The 22,099-nt window shown below is 34.7% G+C and overlaps 1 protein-coding gene across 1 annotated transcript; it reads right to left on the reverse strand.

Moving 5' to 3' along the window:
* Positions 1-9,539: 9,539 nt before the first annotated feature.
* LOC105420131 (small polypeptide DEVIL 19-like) lies at positions 9,540-10,431 on the reverse strand. Its single transcript, XM_020663167.2, has one exon. It carries the CDS (start codon positions 10,374-10,376, stop codon positions 10,209-10,211), a length of 168 nt encoding a protein of 55 aa, XP_020518826.1. The 5' UTR covers positions 10,377-10,431; the 3' UTR covers positions 9,540-10,208.
* Between the last annotated feature and the right edge of the window lie 11,668 nt (positions 10,432-22,099).

Raw genomic sequence — 22,099 nt, forward strand, 5'->3', positions numbered from 1 at the left:
AAAATAAATGATCTCTTTATAGACAATCCTATAATTGAACCATGTCTTCTTCTTTGGGATAAGGGTCCCTTGGAGAATTTCTAAATAAAATTGTAAAAACTATATAATGTGATTATTTATCTTTGGTACAAGGTAGTCATAATTAACATTGACAATTGCATGTGAAATTTGGTGGCTACATTTATTCTATTGACTAAGCTCTAAGCTCAAAGTTCAAATAAAATTTTCTCAGACTATGTAATACACCTAAGATATTGGATTTCTTATTAGATGGTTATAAGTACTTGTGACCTCTTTATACCAAAGGTAAATAGTCTTTAGATGAAGAATATAGCCAAAATTTAACAAAAAATCATTAAGAGTGATTGAGGAAGGTATTAGAGAGAGAACTAAATGATTCATCATTATCATTATCTTAGTTTTTCTTTAACTATTTTGGGTTGACTATACGAATTCTGGTCTACCAATTTGCTCTATCAAGGGTCCTATCCACAGTGAGATCATAAGTCGGCTTAAATAAATTTATGGATCAATAGAAATAAAGTATATAAGGCCATACTCTCACTACATTCAACCATATCCTTTTGAACCTACCCCTTATCTATTTTTAAGCTTCCACTTGAACTAACTTGCACCTCTTAACAAGTGTTACACTGGATCTGTACTGCACATGGCCAGATCACCTAAGTCAGATAACTAAATAATTTAGAAGCAAAATTTAGAGACATATCACAACCAAAAATCAGTAGTGGGCTAAATAGTTGGGTCTGGGTCCAAACCCACCCCGGCCTTGGCACCCAACCCAACCTAACTTGTGGCCACCCCTACAGATAACCTCTAACCACGGCCCTGGCACCCAACCCAACCTGACTTGTTGCCACCCCTAAAGATAACCTCTAACCAGCACTATCCTCGTGAAATACTTAAACCAGTTGTAAGAGCAAGAGAGAGAGAGATCTGAGAAAAAAAGAACAGAGGATGACGAAATGGACACCTCATAAGAAGCACTCCCTCATGAAACTTTTAACAAACGGTAGTAAAAGTCAAGGTAAATGCAACATTTAATTCATCTGCCATGCTTTTTCAATCTCTGAACTTTCGGCAGAGACGAATAAATAAAGTCTCCATACGTTCGATAGAGACCTGAAGGGAAATACAACGCCATGACTGTTTATCATATCTGGTGAGAGAGAGAGATAGTGAACAACCCTATGATTAAGGCCTCTACTGCACCAACAATTTCAGGACATCTTGTAAAAATCTGACAGACTCGGACAAATTTTTGGTGTTTTTTTTCTCTATGTGCTATTAGGAATCTGTTGGGGTTTTTTGTTCTAAACTGTTGGAGTTTTGATTCTTAAGAAATATATGTTTGAGATAGATTTTAAGACTTAATTTTTAAAAATATGTAATCTCTAACATGGTGATTGTGAATATGAAAAAAAAAAAAAATTTAAACAACTAGAAATAATAATTATCATAAGAAAACATATGGAATCTTAGTTTTTATTGTTTTTAATGGGCCAAAAATATATTCTATTCTCTCGGGAGTTTACTGTCCATTTACCCCCTTGGTTAAAACCTGCCTAGGATTAGTTTTTTGTACCCGAAACTTTGGGGAAATAATCTCTTTAACGCACAGATTTAACTCAATAAATTTTTTTTTTTAATTGCACCCTTTTAAGCATTTGAAAAAACAGTAATGTCATGAGATTGAATAGAAATCATCCAATTTTTTGAGGGTGAGATCTAGGTGTTAGAGAACTCAAATTTCTTTCTTCTTTTTGTTTGGAATAATCATGTAGTGATTGTTAGGTGGTTTCCAAAAATTGAAAAAATCCTCTTAATCAAGGGAATAAAAGCAAACTATGCTCCTGAGGGAGTATTATATACATGCTCATTTAATAGACGGTAACCAGGATCGTGCTCAAGTATTTTTATATGATATGGATTATAGTATATGAAAAAAATATACAAAGAGATCATTTACTTTTGGCATAGGGTTCATGGCCACTCTTGTCCGTCAAATTTCAAATCGGATGACTTTAAGAGTGTCATTGGCAATACTCAAAATTCAAAAAAATAAATAAGAAATTATCGTTTGTGACATAGCCCAAAGCATCAATTTGACATCTAATGGCTACGAGTAATTGTAACCTCGTCGTAATAAAGATAAATGGTCTTATAGTATATAATTAATACAAAATTATACATAAAGACTCGAAAGTATTAAACACGAAAATTTTAGCTTTTGGTACAAATGTCAAGTGTTCAAACCGTTGACCTCTCTCACAAAAACCATATCACTACCACGAAGCCATAGCCCAGTGGACAAAAACAACGATAATAAATAGAATAAGAAACATTGCATCGATCAAAGAAGATAGATATCAAACATCAACAATGCAATTGATTATTTGAGCCAAATCTTGCCATACATTCATCTGTATCTGACCATTGGAAGAACTAACTTTCATTCCTTGGAGTTCACCAAATGGTCCATGGATCAATTGGATTCGCTGCCTCGAAGGGCTGATACTCTTGGATTCCACTCCTTTCTATATTGTGGAATAAGTAAAGGACTCAAGCACCATGGCATGTAAAATGAAAGATTATGTTTCACAAATGGATATATGCACATTTCTTCAATAGGGTTGGCAATAGGTCGGGCAGCTTTGAAAAATTAGGGCCTGGACTAAGGGCCTCGGCCCGGGCCAGGCCGAGAGATGTGCATGAGCTAATATATGGTGGTCTTTGATATAGCAAAATAGCGGACCAAAATTCGTATAGCCGATTCTAAAAAATTGAAAATATGCTCTAGGGGGCGATGATGACGAAATCGTGAAAGGTGTGGCACGAAAGAGGACCTTGGCTTACCTTTGTGAGAAAAGATCTTCTTCATGATTCATAGATTCTCATGGCTTAAACAATGGCTACTTTTTCTTTAGATAAATTATAAATTGGGGCTCCAAAGTGGATATTTTCATCGTGGAATGTGCTTGTGATTGGCTTGAGATTTCCCCTTACTATTTTATTCAACAAAGTGCACATTTCTAAATGGCAAGATTTCATTGAAGATGTGAAAACATTCATGGATTTCTTGGTCCCATGTTGAGAGAGTAACTGGATTATAAAAATACCCATTACTAATGATTTGCTAGGCACTCTTGCTTCAAAAACTCTCACATGGTAATTGCCAGTTCTCTATCTTTTGAACACTCACTCAATCTCTCTCTCTCTCATCAAGAAACAAAAGAACATGAATGGCGTGGAGTTTTGACTCCATGTCTTTCTTCTCTCCCCAATAAGAAAAAACTCATCAATCATAAAAAACAAAAAATGAATATTAATCAATTTTAGTGCTACAAGATCGATTGGCATATTGTTTGAGATTTGGCACATGTGAGCAAGTTTTGTGAATCCATGTTATGAGATGGCCATGTTCTCAATGTGAAACATGCTCAGTCAAGTTCAGCATGCATTCTGAATCCATGTTATGAGATTTGCATGCATATGAGACAGAGAGGAATGTACGAGAGAGAGAGAGAGAGAGGAATGCATGGGCTTCCTGGATAATAAGCATGACTGAGAATAGGGTCGGTTGGGGACCGGATTGACCCCAACCCGACTCAGACCCAGACCCAGTCACATCCATGTCTATATACAAGAAAATATAGAAAATATTTTTTGTATTGTTCACCATAAAAATAGCAAATAAGTATATCTATTATATATAATATATAGGGTCAGGTTGGGCTGTGTTGACCTGGCATGGACCCAAACCCACCCGCTTTGGTCAGAGATCGACCTGGACCCAAACCCAAACCAGGTCCGATTCAAGTCAATTGGACATGTGCCTGACGTGTCGGACCACTTATCGGGTTGAGACCCACAGCCAAGTCGACCCCACCCAGGGGTTCTGTCCGTCGACCCAACCCGATTGCCAACTAACAAAAGGCTCTAGGCAGAGGTGGTCAGTGCCACAATGCTTGAAATTAAAAGGTGATAATCACAACAGCAAAAGAGATATGGGCAATATGTAAGAAAAATGGGGGATATTGTAGCCAAATGATTATAACAAATAATAGATTATGAGAGTATATAGCATAGTCCCACAGGAGTAAACTGTACATTTACTCTCTCATGCAAAAGATTTTCTCTTCTTGTTTTAGAGAGTGGAACGGATTTCTTCCTTTTGAATTTGGGGTCCTAAACTACTGGTATTATGAGGCTTTCCCCCTATAGTATACACCCATGGGAGCATCTAATCTTCTACATAAATTATATGTTTTTTTATTTTTCTTCGGGCTAGTTGAAGGTTGATAATAACATATATGTTAAAGCTTGGATTAATGTGAATGCCAGCCATATGGCTTGCAGGAGCAGCAGTTGAACTGACCCTTAATAAACTAACTGCAAGTTCAAATTACAAGAAAACACAGCGAATGCTAAATCTTAAGCAATTGAAAAAAATATATATTTCCAAACAGAATCAAACTGTACAAATCCCCAAATGGGGAATTCTCTGGCATCAATTAAAATTAGTGGAGAGAGAGAGAAAGAGAGCAGTTTTGTAAACTCGGACGGTCCAACTCGGAACCCGCCTGTCAAACTGGAAATGGGCACTAGCTCATCCGATTTCAGCCGTATTGGTGGTCTTACCGGGTATTTTAGAAAAAACTCATAAAAATTTATGTAAAATTCCAAAAAATAAGAGCGATTTCAGCCGTATTGGTGGTCTTACCGGGTATTTTAGAAAAAACTCATAAAAATTTATATAAAATTCCAAAAAATAAGAGATTTGTTTGTAAAGTGTTTTTTAATATATTTTTTTTTATCATTTTGGCAATGATTGGAAAGTGGTTTGGACATGGATACTTCTTTTTATCTTTTCCTATATTTTTTAAAAAGAGCAAAAATACATCAGGAAATAAATTGATTTTTTAAAATCCATTTTTCATTAATTTTTAACTTCATTTGCATGTGCTTTATGTATATTTTTCATATTTTTTAGATTTTTTTATATATTTTTTATTTTTGTAATATTTTTTGGACTAGTCAAGACCTGCACAATTAGATCGGTTAAACCTGCCGGTTACTTGGAACCTGCCATTGGCAAGGGTATCAACGAGGTATTTGTCAACGGCTTCGGTTTGTCTGAGGCTGAGGCTTTATGTTATGGAAAAAGTTTATATAAGGATGCAACCTTATAATATAGAACTACGGATGCACCCCAAAAATCCATCGAAAAAGGTAGTTTTAATGTTGAAAAACCCTTTGATTGATCATCTCAACATCGAGATGTATGACCATGAAAAATAAGAAGATTTTAAGTCTCTGAAATAGTGCATTTTACACCATATTATCTACACTGTCCATTTTCAAGATTTTCATATGTTCATCGATCTACTTGATTTTAACCATTTTTTAAATTTAAAATTTTATAATTAGATATAAAAATAGATTTTGAGATAATCCTAAGAACATTTTACATCAAAATTATATACCATGATAAAATTTGAAGGTGCACATTACCTCTACAACTACATATGCATCTGTATCCCAATTGGACCCGTATGTTGTAGCAGTGTTTCAGAACCTGGATCCGTGGAAGGTATCATTTACCCATATATTTATGTGGGACCATTGCATCAATGATTTAGATTGGGTCTGGATTAGTCTGAAATAGTGATCTAGATTATATCAAAAAATAATAATAATAAGATAAAAATTTAAATAGGAGTTTATCAGATAAGGGTTAAAGAGTTCCTAAGACAATATTGACGCAATAGAAAATTTGCCGGAAGCCAACAACCAACAAATACAATAACATTTTAGGTAAATTTATATCTATAAGAAAACATTAAATAAACTTATGGGATTTTATACAATGATACCGTTTACCACTGCTACATGGAGATCACAATTACTTACAACTATTCGATGTGAACTTTGATAGGTTAGGTATCTCACAAAGTTCGAGAAATTTTCTTTTGAACTTTGAGCTTGGTCAATTAAATAAATGCAACTACCTAATTTCACAATCCAATGGTCAAGATTAATAGTGACCACCTTGTACCAAAAGTAAATGGTCTCATTATATATTTTTCCTAAACTTATATATATTTGAGACCCATACCATATTGGAACCGGTTTAGTCCCGTCTAATTTCCATCTAAATCGCAATCTAGATTGAAAATCACATGGTTTTAAAACATTGGTTACAAAGTAAAGCCGCATCTCAAAACCTATAAAATAATATGGGTTCATTATTAAAAACCTCTTTTATGATCTAAAAATCTATTTCTGCTCCTAATATTGAAATTTGAAGAACTAAAATTGGTCTTGATCTAGTAGATCTATAAACACTTGAAAATCGATGATTAAAATAATATGTTATATGATAAACTAATTTAAGGGTATGATATCCAATTTAATTCATGTTCATAAATGTCAAGATTTGAGGCTTTATATATATTATGAAATTATGAAATAATAACATAATTATGGTTAATTTTATAATAATAGTATTATTATCATTATCATAATAATAATTACATTAGATAATAATAGTTATTAAATGATAACATAATTATTGTTAAGTATATAATAATATGATATCCAATTTTTTCATGCTCATAAAAGTCAAGATTTAAGGCTTTATATATATTATTAAATAATAACAAAATTATTATTAATTGTATAATAATAGTATTTGAATAATGATAATAATTATTACATGATATATATATATATATATATATATATATATATATATATATATATATATATATATATAAAGAAAAAAATTAAAGTCCACAAAATAATGCATCTTATAATGTATTATATGAACTGTCAATTTTCAAGATATTCAACTATTCATAGATTTGCTCGTTCTGAAACTTTAGAATTTATAAATAAAAAGGATTGCATACAATGAGACCATTTACCTTTAATATAAGGATGTCACAATTACTTACAACCATCCGATTTGAAATTTGGTAGCATGGGTGCGTCACAAAATTCAAGTCCACAAAATAATGCATCTTATAATGTATTATATGAACGGTCAATTTTCAAGATTTTGAACTATTCATAGATTTGCTTGTTCTGAAGCTTTAGAATTTATAAACAAAAGGCATTGTATACAATGAGACCATTTACCTTTAATATAGGGAGGTTACAATTACTTGCAACTATCCGATTTGAAATTTGATAGCTTGGGTGTGTCATAAAATTCGAGAAATATTCTTTTGAACTTTGAGCTTGGTCAATGAAATAAATACAGCCACCCAATTTCACATCCAATGGTAAAGATTAATTGTGACCACCTTGTAACAAAGGTAAATGGTCTCTTCATATATTTTCTTAATTAAAAATGGAAATAACTTTTTAAACCTTCACAAAGATTTCTGCCTAGGGGTGGCAATGGACCCGACCAGACTCGAGACCCAACAGGTAGACCCGACCTCAAGTTCAAGTATAAGTCCAAATTTTGGATCCAAATACTATTCGGATGCAAGTCTGGGTCCAACTGTACCAGACCCATACCCAAAGTCATAAGGTATATGTGGGTCTTTAGGCGTACGCTAGGTGTTCATACTATCACAATATTGGTAACATTTACAGTATTATCGGCAAAAAAAAAAGATGCTCATAGTCATAGGGTATATGCTGGTAGAAAAACAAATAGAAAAAAAAAAAAGATCATGGTCATAGGGCAGCAATGGATCTGACTAGACCTGGGACCCAACGGGAAAACCTGAGACCCAACAGGTCCAGGTATGGGTCTGAATTTTGGACCGAATACTATTCAGGTGTGAGTCCCTGTCCAGCCGGACCCGACCTATTGCCACCCTTATTTCTGGTTCTAAAACCACATTTAGAGGTGCCAATCTTATACAAACCTCAACTTATGAACTTTTTTTTTTTTCCCTGTATATGTTATAATATATTTCTACAAAGAGGTAGCAAATTTATTTAATTTTTTTCTTTAGGTAAAAGGAGAGAGAGAGGGGGGGCATCTAGGGGTGGCAATGGGTCGGGTCCAACTAGACTCAAAAAAAAGTTATGGGACCTGACTCGATCAGATAATAAATAAATAAATATATATATATATATATATGTATTATTTATATATTATAATTGAAATATACAATTATATTTATTTAAATGTTAATTAAATATTATATATTATTTAAATAATAATACTATTCGGGTCAGGGTCCACATTGACCCAGACCCGAATAGCGTTCAGGTCCAAACCCAGATCCGATTGGCCGGATCCAATTTTTGAACCCATACTCGGACTGGGTCGGGTCGTGTCCCGGTTGGTCCGGGTCCATTGCTACCCCTATGGATGATGAGCATGGGTTAGACATGCATTTGAAGCAAGGCACATGTGTCACAGGAACACCTGCTTTGATTAATCATTTTAGAGTGAACTGGCGAGCTCTATTCCCTTCTTTCAAACACTCACAGCTTTGACATCAATTCAATTCTTTTTAAATATTCCTTCTTGGGATTTGTTTTCTAATGTTCCTCGCTACTTATATTTATACTCCTATTTGAACGAAAATCGGGGAGAAAATTTATTTTCTAATCCGGGGTGATTCCTTGTACCCGTTATCAATGCATATGCTACTTAATAATAAAGAATTTTTGTTTTTAATTAAAAAAGGGTGATTCCTTGTAATTTTTTTAGGGGTGCAGTTCGCATACGGATGCATCCGTAAGTATAGAGGTAAAATGTTTATGGTATATAATTTTGATGTAAAATATTCTTAGGATTATCTCAAAATCTATTTTTATATCTAATTATAAAATTTAAAATTTAAAAAAAGGTTAAAATCAAGTAGATCTATAAACATATGAAAATCTTGAAAATGGACGATGTAGACAATATGTTGTAAAATTCATCATTTTTGAGACTTAAAATCTTTTTATTTTGCATGGTCATACATCTCGATGTCGAGATGATCAATCAAAGGGTTTTTTAACATTAAAACTAACTTTTTCCGATGGATTTTTGAGGCGCATCCGTAGTGCTACATTATAAATTTGCATCCTTAGATAAACTTTTTCTTTTTTTAGTGAGGTTTATGTGTCAACATCGAACAATCAAAGTAAGGTCCATATTTAAATCTTACTCAAAGATACTGTTTCAGTACGGAAAATCTTTACAATGGCCTAAAAATCCATTTTTACAATCCAATTATGAAATTCAAAACTTTAAAGAGCCGTCTATAAATGCTTTAAATTTTTGCAAATTGATTGTCCAGACAATGTGTTACAAGATTCACTATTTCTATGACTAAAAATCTTCTTTTTTTTTTTTTTTTTCCATATCCATGGATCTTAAGATGGAGATGGTCAATTGTAGGGTTTGAGGTGCACCTTATATAAATTTTTTTTTTAATCTTTTTTTCTTGGACATGCATTTTTAGACATTCAAACGTGGAGCGTCCATTAGAGGACTTCGAGAAAATGAAGGGCTAAGAACAGATGCCCACAAACACATGGGAGATAGAGAGAGAATATTGAGGCATGCACAGATGTTCAATACTTTCGTAAGTTAGTCCAAAAGTACATACTGTCTCGTAAAATGTAAGCATTTCCACTTTCATGCCAAAAATACAAACACCAACACAGAGGACCCCTGCCAAAACACACAGAATTTGTAGAGAGACAAACCCCCCTATTCATATTCTCTCTAAGCCACTTTCCCGTCCACTAAAAAAAGCACAAATCCGGCAACCACCGCCGGAAAACCGCTATTCCTTGGCCGGTGAACCGGACCGGCTCGACACGCCGGTCCGGCAAAAAGAAATAAATGGCCATTTCTCTTCCCTAAGCAAACCCGAAACCGCCCGCCGGGCTTCGGGCTCGGAAAAACCAATCACAAAAAACTTTGCACTTTCACTTCTTGCTGCAATAGTTGGGGCCTCTCAAATGGCTGGCGTTTTCAAACCAAAAAAGTATATAGAGAGAGAAGGTATAGTTACGAGATAGGAGTAGTTATGTGTTTAGAGAGAGAAAGTGTAAATGGTAGTGTCATGAGAGAGAATCAATGGTATTACACAGAGAGATGGAGAGAATAAAGGGTAAGTAGTATCTCAAAGTCAGTGTGTCTAGAGAGAAAGAGAGAGAGATAAGTATGAGTAGTGGGGGTGAAGAGTGAGAAGGATGGTAGAGAGAGAAAGAAGTCACTAATCATCGCCATGAATGTACCAGCACAAGAGCATGGTGGCACAGCGCCTTAGAATGTAGAGCCTGGCCCTTTGCTCCTTTACTAAGGCAGCACAGCGCCTTCCAAGCCCATGCCTGGACCTCTTGGGTGGCTTTAGGGCTTTCATTTCACCTTGTGCCTCACCCATTTTCTCTATCTAAAACTCTCTCTCTCTCTAAAACTATAGAGATCCAACAATGCATAAGCCTGAGGACCCCCACGGCACCCACCCTTATTTATACGCCAAGATAAGGGTTGACCCAGGTTACAAAAAAGAAGAGAGCAGCTGTTGCACCAATAAAAAAAAAGAGTAATTTGCATAAGGACCAAAAAAACAATACAAATTAAGGGCAATTTTTTATTAAAATTACAAAAAAGATTAGTCAAACCGTATTTTTTTTTTTAAATTATCCCTCGGTCCAGAGATGTCATCCTCAAATTGCTTTTTATTTATTTATTTTTTCAGTTTTTCACTAGTAGGGCTTAGTTCTAGAGCGATCCGAGGATGAAGATCTCGAATCGCTCTAGAATTGAATCCTGAGCCTTGAATCAGATTTAAAGCGGTCAGAGGTCCTCATCATCGGACCGCTCTTTGTTTCTTTCTTATAAAACAAAAGAGCGGTCCAAAAATGGGGACCTCGGACCGCTCTCGAACTGAGCCCTGAGCCCTAAATCAAATCTAAAGCAGTCTAACGTCCCTGCCATCGGATCTCACTTTGTTTCTTTTTTTTGGAAGAAAAGAGCGATCCGAGGATGGGGACCTTCGATCGCTCTCTGAACTTAGCCAGGTGAGCATTAGTACGAAAAATTTAAAAAGTAAAATAAAAATTAGTCCAAAAGGGGTAATTTTAGAAAAAAATAATAAAAAACACAAGTTCACCAACCTTCCACATAATTTTTTTTTTTTAAGATTGGCTCATTTCGTATTTTCCCATTTTCATCTATAGGTAAAGAAAAATTGTTTCATGCAGACTGGACCGCAATGACTATATATGTGGTCCAAAAAGTGTAAAGCACCTATCTTAAAGATGAATGCAAGTAGATGTTCCATCTAAAAACAATGGAAACTAACATCCAAATATTTTCTTATTAGAATTATTGTTTCTAATTTTTAAAATTTATTTATTTTTCCATGTTCATAATATCTATGTTAGAGATTACCCATCCTTAAAAATTAAGTCTAAATCTCCATGTTATAGATTACATATACTTAAAAGTTAAGTCCAAGGAATCCATCTTAAAAATATATTTATTAATAGACTTACATTTATAGGGCTCGGCCTCATAGAAACGGGATCCATAAGTAAATTACTCATGAAAAAAACAAACAAGAATGAGGGGGAGAGATGGAAAAAATGGGAGGAGAGAGAGCTGGAAAAAGGGAAGAGATAGAAGTAAAAAAAGCTTGTGATGTTACATCAAAAGGGCAGAGAAGTGGTTATCTAAAAAGAGACAAAAATGCAAACCGAATAAAAGGGTTGAGAAAGAAAAGAAAGAAGAGACAAAATGGAAAGCCACTCAAAGAGGGGACAAAGAGAACAATGAAGAAGCAATAAAGAAGATAAAAAATCACCCCCCAACAAAAAGGAGGGGAGAGAAACTAAATAAGGGAATAGCATGATACCCCATAAAAAGGAGGGCCTGAGAGAGATGTTAGCCGATTACAATATTTATTTGGACTCGTTCGAGTAACTTGACTCTCTCATATCTGTTTTAATTTGATTTTAGTGGCTAAATTTGGGATACTAAAAAATTAAAAATTTATTAATAATATCTAAAAAATAAAAATTTAATTTACCATTTTGCGAGAGATTGAAAAGTATTATAACCATGAATAATCATTATTACTATTTTCCTTCTCTTTTTGTATTATCAAAAAAACACAAAACACCCCTTATCACAAATTGATTTTTAAAATTTATTTGTCACTAGTTTTTTAACCCCAGATATAATTCATTTGATTTTTCTATAAACATATTTTTTATATTTATTTTTACTTTTTAACATTTTTTTTACCTAACCACTACTTGCTCGACGTAGCCCAAGTTACCCAGACCCGGTCAAAGTTATTCGGCCCTAGCGAGGCCGGATACTGTGCCCGAGTGGGGGGTTTCCTATATTGTCAGGAAGAGAATGGAGGAGAGAGAATGTTGATAAAATGGGAGAGGAGAGAGAACATAGATTATGAAAGGTCGGCCTAGAGAGAGAAAGTGAGGACATGGCGCTTGGAGGCATGGAAGGTCGGGCTAGTCGAACGTGGGGGCAAGCAATATTAAAATGAGAAGAGGGTTCCTTAAAGTGAGCGCATGTAATGTAGAGAGAGAAAGTAGAGAGAGAAAGAAGAGAGAGAAGTGCGGGGGATGTGCCCATACAAGACAAGGCAAACCCCAGGCCCCTTGCTCAACCTTGCTCCCTTCCAAGGGGGGCAAGCCCCATTCTTTATTTTCCTTGTTATCTCCTTATTATATACTTTATTATATACACTTTTGGAAAGTAGAGAGAGAATGATTGTGATTGTAGAGAGAGAATGTACATACTTGTTATCCCCATCCAAGAATTAGATGGACGGTGGTGATGATTGTCGACCCAAAAAGAAACCATAAGAACCTTTGTTACAGGCCCCACTTTCTCTCCATCACCCTCCATCTACTTGTTGAATGGTGATAAAAATATGGACCACTCTTTCTCTATGAACATATGGACCACAGTACGCTTTCCCTTACTGGAATACGTTGTTTTTGTCTTTGTGGACTTGGGACCACGGCAGTGGAGGATCTCCTACGAGGATTTAGTGCCAATAAACATCATATCTTTACACGTAATGGCATATCCGATGGTCAAAAGACAGCGGTAGGATCTTCTTGGATTTGGTGGTCTAGAGAGAGAGGGAGGGAATATTATCCCCTGTACATCAGTACAAACAAGCTCCTTGTAATGTGTTTCTCTCTCTACCATCTCTCTAATTTAATGTGTTTCTTTCTCATGGTATATATGTGTGCCTCTCTCTCTCTCTATATGCATGCCTCTCTCTCTACATTTCTCTTTCTCATGTGTTTAATATGTATCTAGATATCCACCACAAGATTTCGTATATTTTCATGTTTAATATGTTCTTTTATACAATATTTAAATATTGAATTGATGTTTTAGATCAAGGGTCATACCGTCACTAAAGTCACAAGTCTCCATATTTTTTCTCACTAATTTCAACAACGTACTTTTAGACGTATCTCTTACCATTTTTTAGCCTTCCACTTGGATTAACTTACGCTTTCTAACAGATGTTGAACTGAATTGTGCACACATGATCAGCCCACCTAAGTCTACTCCTTCTTATATGTTTCATACATACGGCCGCAAATATGGATGTACTAATAATAAATGTTTATGAATACAGCAACTTCCATGAAAATCTAGGTGTGAAACGGTAGTACAGATCTTTTAGTGCGAGTTTGATAAGTAAAAGTTTCTGGAAGTGGGAGTTAAATGTTCGACTTTCATATTTGATATTACTGTGTGGAAGTTGTAAAGTGGAACGGTGGCCTTCAACTAGCTCTTCTTTGGTATTAAAATGAGTTCATTTTTAGAAGATCTCTATTCCATAGAAAACGATGGAAGAGTAGTATTTCATAATTTGTGGTAGAGTACATGTCAAACAACTCTTAGAGAGAGAGAGAGAGAGTACAACAGTATACTCCATGGTGGGATTCCTTGTCCCCCAATCGAAGTTCGAGCCCGGATTATTGTCTAAGCCTCCTCATAAACACCCTTTCATTTAATCAAGTAATATTGAAACCACAACAATTACACGCACATCTATGACTTTGCTTGCCCCTCAAATAACCAAAAAAAAAAAAACAAAACTTATCATCTCTCCATTGAGAAGTTTCCTTCTCACTTCAAAAGTTTGCTTTGTGTATATATACTAATCAAGTGCTATGAATATGGACCAAACTTGCAATTCTTATCTAATGTGAGCTTACTTTCTTTAATCATCATATCACAATGACTAAGACATATATCCGAGGATCTTGGATTTAGATGAGATTGTATGGCTTTCAATCCATTTTGGACTTCGTGTTCCACCTTCTTGGTAGGGCTGGGCTCAAGCCGGGCTTGACATGGCCCGATCCTCGCTTGAACCAAATTATATCGGTTAGGGCCAGCTTAGTTTGAATATTTCTGGCTGGGCCTATGTGTAGCCTGAATTAATCTAAACTTTGTATTATGTCCATATAAGACCTTCATGATCTATTGGACAGAAGTGTACATGACATGAGTTGGAAAAATGTCCCCAATAAAGTGACACAAGTGTCATCGATGGAACTTGAAACAAATCAATCAAATTATGAACATCGATGTTCCACTTTTCTCGGGTTTTTGCTGTTACGGAACATTACAGAAAAATATGATGTTTGTCCTCAATAGCTTATTTGGCACAAAGTCGACAAGTGCGTTCTTCTTTAAGAATTTGAAGCCTCTTCATGTTTTAATACGAAAGCAATGATATCTCATTCTCGCCCTATTGATCTGAATCTGGGGGTAAAGAAGGATAGGATCGTTCAAATAAATTGTTCTTATTAAATTATATCGTATCGATAGCAATTCATCAAAATGTACCTAAAAATGAACTATTTAACATTTTACCTCAGGTGTAATTTGATAAATTCGAACCCATTTGGACATGTCATTTTGATGGGTTATTTGAAAGTAAATAAGAAAAATATGGGTAAGATGTCCAGTAGTTCATATGCATATGTAGTTTGATCAATTTCTCCTAAATCAATTAGGTTGTAGCCTGGCTTGGTGCGAAAACTGAATTGTGCATGGCCAGGTTGAGCTTGTATCTATTTTTTGTGAAATAAATGTATATTTCATTGAATATGGGATAAACTATGGGGGGCAGCAAAGTAGGGTTCGGGACCGTCCATTTTAGTTAAAGGATATAAGATTTGAATATATTTTTAAAGATATTTTCACAAAAGACATGTTAAATCTGTACTGTATAACCAAAGGACACGGTTTTATAAGCCCATTTAGAAATGAGATACCTCTTAAAATCTATTATTGAGATGGGACCGCATAATGTATAAATGCAGTCCAACTCGCATGAAACAATTTTCCATAACCAAGAGGGTGTGCCTTGTATAAGGCTCCGACCCTAACTGATCAAAGTAAGGCGCACCTTCAAATAGGACTGAAACATATTGTTTCGGTACCAAAACTCATTATGAAGCCTTAAAAATTTATTTTTATCTCTAATTATAAAGTTTAAAGATAAAAAAATAGTGTAGATCGAACATATCTATAAACACTTGAAAATTAACGGTCTAGATAATACCTTACAAGATATATTATTTCAATACTTGAAATCTATTTTTTCTCATGTCCATACATCTTGGGGGCGAGATGATCCAGTTCAGGATCTTTTAAGCATCCAAACAACCTCTTCTAATAAATTTTTGAGGTACGTCTTAAATTGATTTTAGGGCTTCACCTTTATTAAAAAAAAATTCTAACTAAAATAGATAGTGTAGAATACTCAAACCTTACTTGTACCAGTAAGATTAGTGCCTTATGGATGCCGGACCATTTAAATATGATATATACACTTAGGTAGGGCAGAACAAGTCCTAGACTAACCTGAAATTGTTTCCTCTTAGCATGCCGTGCCTGGGCCCACCCTGCTTTACAACTCTATTCGGATGGTCTAGCATTGTCCTACTTTGCAGGGCCGTTGTTCTTGAGTACTGATGCCACATTTTAAGTAACCAAAAGATTTCACGGTTTATGATCCTGCTGGTGTATGCTATCCATTTACTCCCTGGGTAAAACTCAATCTGAGATTACTTTTAGAATTCCAAATTCTGGAGATGTAACCTGTTGAACACAATAAATTTTTTTTTTTTCAAATCACTCTCTTTATCCTCTAGAAAAGAAATAGTGTCTCACGATTTAAAAGAAACGATATAATTTTCAGAGGTTGCGAACCAAAACCAATTGTCAGGTAACTCAAAATTCAACTTTTTTTTTGAAAAATAATCATCGAGTGATTATTAGGTGGTTTCCAAATTTTCATGTAGAGAAAATCCTCCCAAGTAAATCTTGTGCCTGAAGGAGTAAATATATAGTATGCTACCGCAAGAGTATGATATGCACGCTCCAAAATAGTCTAAGAAATACAGGAACTCGAAAATTGAACAAATGAGCCATGGCCATAGGGGTCCACCTCATTTAGATCATGATTTCATGCTATATTTGGGCCCGACGACAAAACTGGGCCCCCAAGAAGGACAATTCATAGAAGCCATATTCCATAGGACCTCATGACTCCGGCCCATTAGATCGTTTCCTATGAGGAAAATTTTTAAGGGTGTGGTTTGCATATGCCGAGGCTCTAAACAATCAAAGTAAGACGCTACTTCCAAATAGTGTCAAAAATGTTGTTTCAAAACTGAAAATATTTGTGATGGCCTGAAAATTTATTTTCATATATACTTCTAAAATTTAAGACTTCAAAAATAGTGTAGATCGAGCAGATCTATGAACACTTTAAAATCTTGAAAATTGATGATTTGAAAATGCATTATAAGATGCACTATTTCTAATACTTGAAATCCAATTCTTTTCATGTCTATACATCTTGAGGTCGAGGTAATCAATTTGAAGATTTTTGGGCCTCAAAACAATCTCTTTTAGTAAATTTTTGAGGTGCGCCCTAAATTGATGATTTAGAGCCTCGGCTTTATATAAACTATTTTCCAAATTTTAAATAGACACAATAAAAAGGACAAAAAGAGAAATAATTAATCACAAGAAACATGTATACTTACTCCCCTCTCATTTGTATGGTATTAGTCATCTCTCTCTTCACATCACAAATTAACATCAAAATGCATGAAAATCAAAATGCATGAAAACCAAGATTATAAGAGCAAAGAGCATCGACCCACCTCAAGACTTCACATTTTCTCCCTCACCATCTCTAGAGAGAGAAAGAGAAAAGCCCTATGAAATAATGAGTGGAAATACAATTACAATGTTTATCACAGACATTCAAATAGGAAATAACATCTCAATATTTACTTATTAATGCAAGATAATGAAAATTCATAATGCATTAACCCCATTTGTTCTTGAAAACCCAAATAACATTATTCATAACGATTTTTTGTGAAATTGGTTTAAAGGCAAAGTTATTTGCATCGTCTATTTTGTTTCTTTTGCATTTCTAATGCATACTGAGGAATTCGTGTTTTCTTATTTGAAACCTTTTTATTTGGATAACATGATTGGATCTATTATTTGGACCTTGTAGGCTGACATGTATCTAGTTTTTCTTGGGACCTTTCTTATTAAACTATCTTGTTAATACATTATTTTGGAGCCATATATTTGTATACTAAACCAAAATTTTAAAGTTTGCATACATACCGGGCCCCAACATGGGGGCCAAAGTAAAAGCCTCTTTGGCTGTGTTGCGACTAGGACTAGGACGGGCCGAGTTGAGTACTGGCCCGGGGACGTGTCAGGCTGAGCCATGTTGGGGTCTGGGGCGGCCTGGCCTGTTGCCGCCCCCATATGAAAAAAATACATTTTTACGGCTCCCAAAAGAAAGGACATTATAATATCTCCTATAATTTAGCTGAAAAATAAACATGTTTCCGCATTTAATATATCAAAGGTAAATGGAAGTAAAAATGATCATGATAGCTTCACTATACAAAAAATTTGAAAATTACTTAGGGCAAATTTATTAAAAAAAGCACCTTTATCGAAATAATTAAGGTTTAATTTTGAACTTTTATATTTATCTTTCAAAATATTCACTGAAATAGACATATGCCTTTAAGAGATTAAAGTTGAGGGCAATGATTTCATGCAACCGTTGTATAGTAATATGATGCAACAACTTTAAAAAAATATCTTATGGCCATTTTTTATCCAAAATTTGAAATATACATTCTTTTCATTCTAATAAACAATCACAAAAAAATAGAAAATTGAAAATACAATCTAGAAAGTATTTTTTTAGCCCAATTTACATAGACCGTTCATTTTGGGAGATGCTTAGATCTAGGCTTTAGAATGATTTTTTTTATTTCCAAATTTTTTGCATGACTTTATTATCATTAGATGAACAATGATAAAAAAGAAAATAATGATTTTGAGTTTATAAAGGCTAAGATCTTGAAATTCACAAAATTAATAGTCTATATTCGTTTTTGGAAGGGACTCATTTTGACCATATCTAGGGTCCAAATTGAATTTTTTTTTTTTTGGGGGATTGATTATTGAGATGAAGAGAGTGTGTGTACAAAATTTGGGTTCATACAAATACCACAAACATGGATTTCTATAAGTGTCATTGCATTATACTACGATACAACCATTGCATTAGATCATTGCTCTAAAGTTAATTCATTATCCAAATGTTATAAGCGAACAATATTTGTTAGGAAAAGAGGGTTTCTAAACATTCTTTTTTTCTATGGTGATTAAGTGTTCTATATTTTGGAGAGTTCAAAAATTATACTTTCAAAGCGAGCGAACTCTATCTTTTTATTACATGTTGTTGGAAAGTTAACTTTCTAACTGCTAAAAAATTTAGTTCAATTTAAAGTTGGATTTTTGAACTGGGGGTAAAATGAAAATAAAAAATGAAAATTTTTTAGATCACAACATAGTATGGTCCATATCCATCCTATGAATCTATTCCCATAATTCATTATAAATTTTAAACTCCAAAAATTGGTTAAAATCAAGTACATTTATAAGCACATGAAACTCTTGAAAATGGACGGTCTATGCAATTTGCTACAAAACACACATTTTTTGGGGACTCAAAAGAACAAGTGTTTTGGGTAGTTAGAAAATTCAACTTTCAAACTACCCCAAACAAACAAAAAAGTTTACATTAGGAAGCCTAATGTAAGAAGAAAACGTGATATGGATAGATCCGTGTATTAAGTTAGCTCCTGTTTTTTCCTTTCGCAAAGATTTTGTCCTAATATAGGGCTGAAATACTCATCGTTTTTATGTTGAAAGAATATTAGGTGGGAAGATGATCTAGCTATAAGGAGTTTAAACATTCAATGTGAATAATCGATTTCTATAAAGAATTTCTAGTAGTGTTGAGTTTATGTGGCCTTTAAAAGTTTTATGAGTGCTTGTACAATAGTGGAACATGAACTCAGTGGGAGTGTGCTCTCTCGTGGACCATACTATACAAACAATACTTGCAGATACCGAAATGTGCTTGACGATCTAGGCCAGTCGGTTGGGAAAAACCCATGTCACCTGAGTATGAAGAACAAACAGATGAAGTTTATGGGTTAGCCCTTGATGAGGTCGGAGAACATATCCAGATGAGTGGGCAGAGGGACTGTGTGACCATTTTGTGTGATGGTGGCCTGCAGATACGGGGGCCAAAACATCATTCATATGCCATCACATGGCATGCATATCGATAGATAATTCGAAAAAACCAGAAATCCACCTTTTAGGATGAAGCGTATGCATGTGCGGGAGATCTCCCTATCTGCCATAGAGCTGTAGTCGCATCAGGTATTTGTGACCTGGACTCGTCTCTAGGGGAGGACTTATAATCCACATATTGGAATTACGACATCTTGGCTCATTGGCCAGACTTTGATGACCTACTGATGAGGTTTTTCTTGGATTGTGGGTCATGGGAAACACTAGGCCAATCTAATAAAGCAAGTGTGGTTTATAATCCACAGTCGAAGGTAGGGTGCCCCCACGATTGTTGATTCAATTCCTAAACCATATGGATCTATTTCCCATCAAATTAATTTAATTGTGTTTGTTTTATGATTATTTTAGAATTATTATTTAATTTTTATGAACATTTGGATATTTTATTTTTAATTTTTTTATTTATATAATTAAATATATTGATTTTACAATGTTTTAATATTCACTAGAAATTGTTTTGTTAATTTTAAATGCATAAAAAATAATAATCATGGGGGCCCATTATACACATGGGTCCACCATATTTCTAAAAGGTATGGCTCACGTGTGCTTCCTGTTGGGTTTGTGTGGTCTTTAAAGGCCTTGTGAGTGCTTGTAAAATGAAATAATATAGTGGAACATGAACTTAGTGGGAGTGTGGTCCCTCATGGACCATACTAAGCAAACATGTTTGCAGATACCGGACTGTGCTTAACGATTTAGGCCCGTAGGTTGGGAAAAACCCATGTTACTTGGGCATAAAGAACAAACAGAGAAGGGTTTTAATGGGCTAGCCTTTGATGAGGTCGGAGAATATGCCCAGATGAGTGAGCTGAGGGACTGTGTGACCTTTGTGTGTGATGGTGGCCTACTGAGACGGGGGCCAAAACCTCATCCATGTGCTATCACACGAAATGCATATCGATAGATCATTCGAAAAAGCCAGAAATCCACCTTTTAGGGTGAAGCGTATGCATGTGCGAGAGATACCCCTATGCGCCATAAAGTTGTTGTCACATTAGGTCGTGATGACCTTGACTCGTCTCTAGGGGAGGACTTGTAATCCACAGACTAGGATTGCGACCCCTTGATTCATCGACTTGACTTTGGTGACCCGTTAATGAGCCCTTGCTTGGAATGTGGGTCATGGGAAATACTGGGTCGGTTCGATAAAGCTAGTGTAGTCTTTAGTCCACAGTTGAAGGTGGAGTACCCCGTTATTACATATTGGATTCTCATTATTACATATTGGATTCCTAAAACTATATGGATCATTTTCCCATCATATTAATTTAATTGTGTTTATTTTATTATTGAAATGATTTTAGTTTTATTATTTTAATTTTTATGAATCTCTCAATATTTTATGTGTGATTTTTGGACTTACAAAAATATAGTTATTGTTCTTACAAAGTTATAAAAATTCAAATATATATTTTAAATTGTTTTATTCAATTTTAAAAATAATATATATTTTTATAATATTCCATAGGGCCCATAGTGCACATGGGCCCACCATGTGGCATGTGGGTGGAGGCCCACATGTGCCACAAAAAGGTGGCACGCCCCACTCTCTTTGGATTCTCTTATTTGCTTTTAAGATAATGTTAGTTTGATTTGTGGCATGTGGTCGAATCTTGGAAGGGATATATTGACTATGGCTTTATCTATTTTGTAGCAAGTTTGTTTTAAAGAGATATGGTTAATTTCTTATCTTATTTATATTTGGTAGGACTTATCTACTTGATATTATTTGACATATCCTTATGAAATATGTGACATGGATCGTACAATTTTATAGAATGCATGATATTAATTTTATTTAAATATATTGATGGGAAAATGGTTTAGAAAAGGGGGATAATGGTTCATGTACCTTCCATAATGTTGATGGTTCATCTATGGAATGGATGGCTCAAATCTCTCATCTTACAAGGCACCCTTGATCGACGATCTATGTTCAATCTCACAAAATGAGACAAGCTAAGGAAAACCCTAAGAAATCCTAATCTTATTCAAAGTCTATAAAAAGGGATTGTCTCTACCAAAAAAATCTCTACACCTTATCTCTTGTACCTAATTCTCATCTTTCTCTCTCATATCTCAAAAAGGGGGCACGCACTACTCTCTCATGTTTAATCTCTCTCTCTCATATTGTGAAATAACTTAAGGGTTTAGGTTATGGAGTTCTTCTCTCCTATCTCTCAAATATGTATTTATGGCTAAGGGTTTTAGGGTGTAGCAAAAAGAGAATCCATCTTTCTTAAACTAGGTTGCTAAGAGTATTCACTTAGGGTTTGAATTTGTGATCAAAAGGGTTCATGTTCCATTGGTATAGCTTGAACGAAATTTGCTTTCCCGATTCAATATTAAAGCTAGACCGTTGATCCCGTG

This window comes from Amborella trichopoda, chromosome 12 (assembly GCF_054954075.1).
Source record: "Amborella trichopoda isolate Santa Cruz 75 chromosome 12, AtrichopodaSantaCruz75HAP2 v2.0, whole genome shotgun sequence".
Lineage (NCBI taxonomy): Eukaryota > Viridiplantae > Streptophyta > Magnoliopsida > Amborellales > Amborellaceae > Amborella > Amborella trichopoda.

What these genes read in the sequence shown, in the direction of transcription:
- LOC105420131 (XM_020663167.2), bottom strand. Translation starts at nt 10,376, where the DNA reads ATGGGTGAGGCACAAGGTGAAATGAAAGCCCTAAAGCCACCCAAGAGG.